Source organism: Furipterus horrens, unplaced genomic scaffold, assembly GCF_987537825.1.
Source record: "Furipterus horrens unplaced genomic scaffold, mFurHor1.1.pri manual_scaffold_4, whole genome shotgun sequence".
Taxonomy (NCBI): Eukaryota; Metazoa; Chordata; class Mammalia; order Chiroptera; family Furipteridae; genus Furipterus; species Furipterus horrens.
Genome location: NW_028327174.1, coordinates 22,392,969 through 22,402,523, shown reverse-complemented (window position 1 = coordinate 22,402,523; position 9,555 = coordinate 22,392,969). Strand labels below are relative to the sequence as shown.

Genomic DNA, 9,555 nt, shown 5'->3' with positions numbered 1-9,555 from the left:
TCTGGCTCCCCCTGCAGGCTCATTGTGTGACGCTGGAGTTGCGAGTTCGTGATATCCGGGGCCTTCCTTAGCCTTCTAGACCTGCCCCCGTCCAAGTTGCCCCTAGCGGACCTTGTCACAGTCTCCATGGAGACAGAGGCGCGCCCCCACCCCCACCCCCATCCATCTGCAACCTCTGCGTAGAGGGAAAAATAGCACTGGATGATGACAAACTCCGGAGACTAAAATAGGGTCCAACGCATCCTTAAGACCTCAAGCTGGTAATCTACAGGGAGTTACTCCTCCTCGCTCCTTCCTCTCTCAGCGCTGGTCAAGGTCACCATGATGGCCTTATTCCCGCTGCTCCAAACTGGGAAAGTACAGACGTGATGCAAGAAATGGTTTTTAATCACCGATTAAGCCTCAGACCCCACCATCTGCCACAGGATTGGCTCGGGTGTCAAACTTCAAGGTCACTGAGAAATCCTGAAATCACACCTGGTTCCAACAACAATGACGTCCTGATGTCATGAAGAAGGGCAGGAGGTGCTCAGGTCTGCTGGTAGATGAGCAGGGATGGGTTAGTGCCCAAAGGACAAAAGTCCCAGTGCAGCCCAGGGTGCAGGAGAGGAGACAGGTAGACAGCAGGTGGCGTCCTGGACCAGGCTTGTTAACAGGCTGTCCTGCAGATTTCAAAGGTTGATGCTGAAGGGGGCCAGAAGGACATAGCTACTTAACTTATTTCTGGAAAGGTAGAGAAATTGCTCTGATACCTCGAAGGAACAGAATGACAGGGCAGACCTGAAGATTGCAAAATTTCTCCTTTTTCTTACCTTTTTACCTTCTTTCAGAGGCCATTAATATCCTTTTTCTCCTGGTACAAAAAATCCCAACCTTTGTGTGTTCACTGTTGCCAAGCTACCATTGTAAAGCAAATACCTAGTACCTAACTAAACTATGCCAAAGAGGAAGTGAGGCCCTCTGGGAAGTGCATACTTTTAAAAAGAAGATCTCTGGGGAGAGCAATGTTTAACCAAAAGCATGTGATATGGTAGAATTTCAAAATCAAGGCAACTAGAGAGGACTTCCAATACCACTCAAAGCACACATACACAACCTTCTGCTCTGCTAGCAGATTAGTAACTAATTAGCAATAACTCACTATGTGCCAGCTCTTGGGGGGGGGGATGATAATGATAATGATAATAACTGATGTGTATTGAATGCTTACTAAAGTCCAGGGATTGCATCGAACACTTTGTTTGCATTAGTGCTTGTAATCTTCATAATACCCCTATGAAATGGGTATTACTAACCCTACTTCACAGATAAGACATCCAAAATCACACAGCTGGGAAGTCAAAATTTAATTCAGATATAACTTCAAATACCAAGCCAGTATTAGAGAAGACTTGCTTATAAGCCATGGAGAACTTTAGTCTCTTAGCCATAGATTTCTTCACATAAACCTGGCCCACAAGTCCAAGATGGACTCTGGTACTAAGAAAGAACAATTGAGTTACTTGGGTTTTTAATATTTAGTTTATTGAAGTTCTATATTTAAAATCCTAGATTTTGTTAATCCAGGTTCAACTTTAAATTCTATTCATAAAAGTAATACTTTTTATTAAATGAAAACCATAATTCTTACTTATTCTTTGTGGATTTCAGACCTGCTGGTAAAAGGTTGTGTAACTGTGCAGACAAAACCCATAGTGGAGACTTCGAAGTAACTAGAGAAAAAAAGAGTAACAGAAGACACATTGGTTTCCGTGTCTGGCTGTGCCCATGACTATGAAATTAAACTCTACTGAGAAGATGGATTTGCCAATCAAGAGGTTTGATGTGGTGTAATCCTCATATCCCATTGACTAATGCTCGGTCATTTGGCCATTTTAATAGCAGAGGAGGCTGGGAAATGTAATTGTTTTACATCCATGATGAACTGGACCAAGGTTTGATGAGACGATGGTGATATCTACAAAAGTCCACCCTATGGTCACCAATGTCAGGCTATGTCAGTGACTTTGAAATTAAACTCCATCAAAAGGATTTTCAGTCAAGATATTTGTGTAACTGTTTCAGTCTTCCAATCTTCAATCTTTCAGTCATCAATTGTTCTATCATGGCTTCTACTGCAGTTTTGAGGGGCCACCTCTCAGTTGTGTCCTGGACCAAGAGTTCCCTTATAGTGTCCCCAGTCTTCCCTGGGTCATGTCTCCTCCATCTCAGATTTCTTTAGAACCCATCCCTCCTTCTGATCCAACAACTGATATGAGCTCCACAAGCACCTCATCACTGTGAATATTTTCCACTGTGTGGAAAAGACTATTTCCAGTCATCTGGGTTTAAAATTAGTATTTAATTTACTAATTTACAAGTATAAAATCTGGTTTTGCTTATGCTTTAAATTCAAGTTACAAATCCTGCAGTTCTATTTATAAGTGTACTACTTTAAACAAATTACTTCCACTTGTTCTTTGATTGATGTTTAACTCAACGTTAACACATTTAAATTTTCATAACAATTAGTATCATCTACAGACTTAGTAAAATTTCCATAACTGTTTTAGATCATATTCATATACTTAATATATTTGATGTCTTTCCCTCATGCACTTCCATTGCCTGACAAGGTAAACTTAAAATCCTCACATGCGAAATCTTTCTCATAATGTAAGCAACTCTTGTAAATCTAATTACTTGATCTACCATGTTCAGATGTAAGCTTGAGCAATCTTATACCTTTCAAGTAAAAGTCATAATTCTAAAATCAAGATATTTCAAGCTGAAAATACAAAGCTTAATTTAACCTAAATTCACATGGATTCTTAAACTTAACATCAAAATATTATGATTTACTTCACTGTCTCTGTACTAAATTCTATTCCTCCTCAGGAGAGCAGTTTGGCCATCTCAGGAAGATTGAGGTTATTAGGTCAAAAAAAAAAAAAAAAATTACTGCTGTAATAGAGTTAGTCGTCAGGTTGAAGACCGGGACAGGAGAGCTCGGGCTGCAGGACTATGTGTCGCCAAGGTAATTCTCACCAGTGAACACACTGAGCAGTCTCCTGGTGGACTTACCTCTACTGGCTGCAAGGTGGAGCTTTCAGCTGGACCAGTTCATAATTCACACGTGTAGGGTATCTTTCTCATTCCACTTTATTCCATCTTGGGCAGATGGACTGCTACTGCTCCCCGTCCCCTCAATTTCAGCAAGTTCCCCCCACCTACTAGGTCCTGCATTCTTTCTGGATGTTTCTTGTCTTACCTGATTCTCTAGCCCTGTCATTCTTCTCTTTTCTAATCTTCTAGTTAAGTCATCAGACCCTCATAAGTCTCCTTTTCCCTTTCATACCTGCCTGGCCTCTGAGACCTCATTTTCCTTTCTTTTCTTTTTTTTTTTTTTTTTTTTAGAGTCACAGAAGGGTTTATTCAATTTGGCCAAAGTAAAAGAAAAGGAGAGAAAGACCTCTCAGGTTTGTCTTCTCCAAAAAGAAGTGGAGCCTTTTTAGGCAGCTAGGGGGTGGGGCAAGGGCAGCTTCTGAGAACCTGGACAGACTTCTGTGAGTCCTCAGTCTTAGATGACACTTCTTCATATCAGACACCCGGGAGCCAGTAGCTGGGTTCAGCTACCTGGGAGACAGTCTTTCTTCTGCAAAGCACACTCGGGACTCCTCCTCGGAACCTGAAGTTTATCCCCCGGTGAACAAGTCTTGATTGAGAATCAAATTATTTCATCCCAGCTGCCCCAAAGCCTGAGGGCATTAGTGTCACCATGAGCTGAGCTATTCTGTAAGCCCAGAGGATGTCATTAAGCTCCCCATCCAGAGTATAATAATGTCGACGAATGTTCGGCCAATACCTGAAGTTCCTTCCGCCGTTGCCCACAAAGTTATCCCAACAATATTCAAAATCCTCTGGGCACATCATGGCCACCTGGGCCCCTGCCAGGTCCAGGTATCGAAGGCCCTGCTTGTCCTTGTAATTATAATAGTAGATGCGGGAGGCGAAGATGTTCAGTTTCACTTCCTTGTGCTCCCTGAGGAACGTGGCCACCGCCTCTGCACAGCTGCCGCAGGGGCTCCAGGACGCGTACCAGGTGACATCGTAATTCGCATAAGGAGACAGAATCCTGTCGAACCATTTCAGGAAGCAGAGTTCTGCGTGGAGAGGCTCCTCCAGATACCACTGGTTTCGAAAGACCCCTGAGTAGCAGGACTTAGGACAGTGGCGCTGTTTTTCTTTCACTTCGAAGCAGAGGTAAGTGAGGTTCCGCTCCGGGGCGTGCAGCAGGTTGCGGAATTGGAAGCTGAAGGTCTTGGGAGACAACTTCTCCATTGGGTTTCTGGGCCAGGGCTCCATGATGTGGTCCTCTTGCCAAGGCTTGTTTCTCCCCTGGTGTCTGTGGCCAGCACGCTCATTTTCCCTTCATGTGTCGAGGCTATCTTCAAAGACCATAAACCTTTCTTCTGATAAAATCTATGACTTTCACCAACTTAACCAGCCTTCTATTTTTTCTTTCAATTTCCACCTCTCCTGTTCTAAGAGTAAGACCAAATCCTATGTTGTTGCTGCTGCTGCTGCTGCTGCTGCTGTTTTTAAGCTATTCTTCACTCTTTGAGCAAACATGATTCCTAAGAGTCAGAATGTTTCAGACAGAGGCCTTTTCAATTGCCCTCCTGAGCCTTTAGGTTTGCAGTAATTTCAATTATTTTTCTTTCTTAACAAGAAAATTGTATATTCCTTACATAATAAGGGATCTCCACACCTTGATCTCTTCATTGGAAAAAATATACCATCCTTGGTAGCTAAAGCCACAATCTGGATCTCCCAAATTCAAAGTCATGTCCAAGGATTGCATAATTAACCAAAGATTATAAAGGCTACAATTCCAGATTCACCTGGATATGGTTAGAGGCAACTCTTGGGAGCTTGTGGAAAAGCCTAATGATCTGAGATATTGGCTGCTATATACCCCATTCCCAAGTCCCATGATATAGTTCACAAGGACAGTAAGAGACTGACCAGGCATAGCACACTTGCACAAAGCTCACACACACATGCTCGGAAATGCAACTTAGCTCCTTTTAAGGTTTGAGGCTCAGTCTGAACACTTAGCTGGAAAACACAGCAGTACAAAAAGTTATTTCATTCAACTGTTAACCTAAAAATAAAAGGCCAAAGTAAAAGGCAACAAACATTTATTTGAGACCAAAAAGGAATAACTATTTGGGAAGTACCAATTCAGGCAGAAACCCAAATCATGTTCCAATTAGGAGACAAAGGCAGTGGGTATTTATGAGAAAGGGAGGGGGAACAATGGCATCAATAGAAGGAAGGCATTTCTATTGGTGCAGATAAGCTAACATCGTGACACTATAATTCCAAATATGTTTTTGATTTTCAGTCCAGTGGGCATGATATCTGCTTTCTTATAATCTTTACAGTTATTTGGGTCACAATGTTGCTTTAGCCTCAGTCCAAAGGTTTTAACATTCCAAAGGTTTGAAGACTAAGACGTGCAACTCCATTTTAAAGTGGCTCTCTCTGTATTATTTTTCCACACACCAATGCCTCACATTAAAAGCTTTCTTTAAAAGCTTTCATAGCCAAAATTCTACCCATTTTGAGGTGTGACCAAAAGGCCACGTGTTTGGTGAACGAATCTCTATTTTTGTGCTAACTGCAATACCAGGTCACCTTTGCCCATCTAGCTCAAGGTCACCCACAAAAGTCAGCACCCAAAAGCCTGTGAGCTCTTATTTGCTAAGACCCTAGCAGCTCCCATTGCTAAATACCCTATCTATTAAAAAGATAACCCTCTGTCTGTTTAAAAGAGCCTGGCAAATATAAAAATAGTCACTCTCCTATGGGCATTAGTTCTGTAAGCTGCCAAGGAATAAAAAAACCCAGGTGTGTCTGACTCCAAAGCATGTGTTCAAAACCACCACCTTGTGCTGCCTGGGGTTTGGGTAGAAAAAACTTTAGGAATCTCCCCATCCCTAGAACCTCATGCTTTTAAAGACCCCATGGGATGGTATTGTAATTAATGATAATGATAGCTACATGCAATATGCTGATTCTGAATTACTTGAGAAAAAGTTCTTATTTAAGCCTCACTCAACCCTTTGAGAAAGCAATTCTCCTTTTAGTTGATAAAACAAAGCTTAAAGAAGTTAAAGACCAAGAACAAACACTAAATTGCTGGGATTTGAACAGAGGCAGAGCCCTCAACCTTGCTCCCCACCACCTCACCTGGCAAGGGGGACCCTCTGTGCTGTAAGATTTCCTCAAAGCAAAAAGGTAGCATGTCAAGGGTAGGGGCTTGAAGTAGATGGCTCTTGGCCTTGGGGTCAGTGAGAGGACTGTCAAACTGTCAGAGGATAGGGTAGTATGAGCAGCTTAAGTCCACCTGGTACCCTGGGGCTTTGACCAGTTGTCATCTAGAAGGTGTATTACCCTCTCTTGACTGCTTCATGCCTTTCGGATTTTACACTCTCTGTAGTACCATAGAATGAAGGAAAACTACTCTCCCCTCAGACCTAACTTAAAATTAGAGGTCTTCTCAAATATTGGTTTTGCCCACTAACAGCCTCTTCCTCCCAGAGCCAGCCACACTGCATCCCATGGAGAGACCACCGTATAATCCTAACTGCACGTGTTTAAGAGGAAATACATCTGACGAGGAGATGGGACAGGGCTGCCAACCTGAAGTAAGAACTTGGGAAATTTGGGTCAGATCTTTGACACTGGATATTTGGGACAGATACTCCCTTATCCTTATGGGTTAGAATCCTCACCCAGATATCATGGTGCTCCTACTCCTCTTCTCACAAAAACATCCCAGAGTCTCCATCATCCCACCCACCCACCCACTATTGCTAAATTTAAACCCTCATCTGTCCTTTTCCTGTAGGATGTGGGTATTTTAAGGGAGTGACAGCGTGGTGCCGCAGGAGATGCAGTGACTCTAGCGCTGTGAAAATAATCACGCCAGCTCCTCCTGTCTGTCAGATGCACCGGCCCATCAGGGACTCACCCAAAGGATGCTGGGTGAGGAGAGTGTTCTCAGGAGGTGGAGTTGGGGAAACTGTACCCACAGTGCACTGAGGAACAGAGTGGACACAAACTCATCCTCAGACATCCCTCTGAGACATCTGAAGGTCTGAGGGACTCACCAGATCAACATATAGTCCAGAGAAGCCCTGAGGTGTGATAAGTCTGGGGAATCTAGGGGACACACTTTGGGGAACAAACAAGGACATTACAATCTGAAGGGCATATGAGATCTTCCATAGCCTCTAGAAGACTGGGAGCAGAAGTGTCATTCTTTATCTGCCCAACAAAGTCCACAGCGTGGGGGCTGGTGGATGGGGAAATGGAGGTTTCCAAATTCTTGCTGATTGATGCCTCACCCGCAAAGGTTGAAGGGTGGAATGCAGATTCCTGAAGTGGGCAGAGCCCTCCTGCATTTACACACAACCAGTGTGTGTGTGCCCGCATCCCGGAAGGCACAAGGTCGAGTCTTTGGGTCTCTGGTCTGGTAACAGAAGGACACACATTGTTCTTGGACTCATGGTTACCATATCTGCCTCTACAGCATGGCTTTCCCCAAGGGCATAGCTCTTCATCATGTACCTTTCAGGAAGCTAATAAATTTTCACTGCAGAGAGAATACTTCCGAAGAAAACTGCCCTCCAATGTAGAAGAAAAGAATGGAGTCAGGCCAAAGGAGGTGTTTTGGCCATTTCAAATTAAACAGGAATAAGTAATTGGAAACACTGCCCAATGCCTGGCACCCTGAGGTTTTGCCAACTTGTATGAGGGAGGTTATGGAATAGACTTCCAGGAGATCTTGAGCAACAAAATAAAAACCCATTTGGACTCCTGCCTGCTGTCTTTTCTTTGCACAATAAGAGTTGGCATCTTGCCTCGCTCCTGATTTCTAGTGTGTGTGTGTGTGTGTGTGTGCACGTGTGTTTGAGAAAGAGAGAGATTAAGAGGGGTGGGCCGGCAAGCAAGGGCAGTGGTTTGGTGGCACAAAGAGTTGAAGATCTTCTTCAAGCCCCCAGGCTCCTACTTATCCCACTACCCCCACCTCTACCCATGACTCCTCTGTGTGTCTAATTGTCATATAGGGAGATGGCAGTAACCATACACTGGGATCTGAGGTGTCAGACACAAGGGACAGGAAAGGTTACACCTCTAAGACATAATCAGTGATCAGTGACTCTGGTTCTGGAGAGTCTCCAGGGAACTAATGTAGAACGGTACATTTCAGAGGAAACCCCATCCCAGAGACATGATCCAGAAAGACCAAGGTTGGGGCATGTGCTAAGAAAGACTCCACACTGCCATTTGCCATTCTGTGCTGCAGATGTATGTACCTCAAGGGGGGACAGAGTTCACAGCAAGTTCTCCCTCTCCCCCACCTGCTCCCTAGAGCTGTTGCTTAAACTGGATGGAGGTGAGCAAGGACCCAATGCCTAAGACTCAGCCACAGTGCTGGGCTCCAAGGGCAAGCACAGAAATAATAGGATGAACTTGGCTTCAGCCTCTCTGTGTGAGAAGCTGTAGTCTCTGACACCAGGGAGGGTGATGATAAGGAGGGATGGCAAGGGGAAAGATAATGGGGTGAGCATACTGAAATTCAGGACCACAAACTCTCTCCTACCTCTCTACCTATTGAGCCATCATCACCTGAGTCTCTGAGGGACTCAGGCTAAACAGGTAGAGCTGCCTCCCACGTGGAATTGCCACAGACAGAAACGTCAGCTTGGCATCCAGGCAGCCCCACCACAGGAGAGGCTGCCACAGGGCATCTGCTTAACCACCTCTGTCCTCTATGCACCGACCTCGTAAGCCAGAGGGCTACCAGAGCAGCTCTCCTCTCCCCTTCCACCAGTGAGTCTCTCAGAGAGCCACACGTATTACGTCATTCATCATTTACAGAGCCCCTACCACATGCCAGACCCTGTACAACTTGCTGAGGATACAGCAAATCTGGTGGTAGAGACCGACATGTCTAGCAGGAATGCTGTGATGGAGGCATAAATAAGAGGCACCAGAGCACAGAAGACTTCCTAGAAGAGGCAACATTGGAACTAGGTCTTCAGTGATAAGTAGAAGATTGCACACAAAGTAGAATAGTTAAATAGAACATATGCACACAAAGGGGAAAGAACATGCTGGGCAGTGGGAATAGCATGTGCAAAGACACAGAGGCAAGAAAGCTGAGTGAATTTGGGGAAGCACTAGTGGTCTGTGTGGCCAGAGCGCAGGTATGCAAGGGAGTTGGCGGAGAGGGGCCACGGAGGGAGGCAAGGCCTGACCCACCTGGCCTAAGGGGCCTCCCAAGGCATCAGAACTCAATCCTGGCAGTGACAGGAGGTAGGCAAGCTTCTAAAAGGAAAGTGGCATAACCAGAGTTGCACTTTAGAAAAGTCACTCAGACCCAGAGTCGGGCTGGGGTAGAGTAAGACACCAGAGGCTAGAAGAACAGGTAGGAAGCAGGTAGGAGGCTCTGGCGACGGACCAGGCCTGTATGGAAGAGGTTGTGAATCATGAGAGCAA

The 9,555-nt window shown here is 44.8% G+C and overlaps 1 protein-coding gene across 1 annotated transcript; it reads right to left on the bottom strand.

The window, feature by feature from the left end:
* Positions 1–3,391: 3,391 nt before the first annotated feature.
* On the bottom strand, positions 3,392–4,382 carry LOC150011303 (DNA dC->dU-editing enzyme APOBEC-3C-like). Its single transcript, XM_090275386.1, has one exon. The coding sequence runs from the start codon at positions 4,342–4,344 to the stop codon at positions 3,712–3,714; it is 633 nt and encodes a 210-aa protein (XP_090131512.1). The 5' UTR covers positions 4,345–4,382; the 3' UTR covers positions 3,392–3,711.
* Positions 4,383–9,555: the final 5,173 nt, after the last annotated feature.

Coding starts and splice junctions, on each gene's coding strand:
- LOC150011303 (XM_090275386.1), bottom strand. CDS start 4,344: ATGGAGCCCTGGCCCAGAAACCCAATGGAGAAGTTGTCTCCCAAGACC.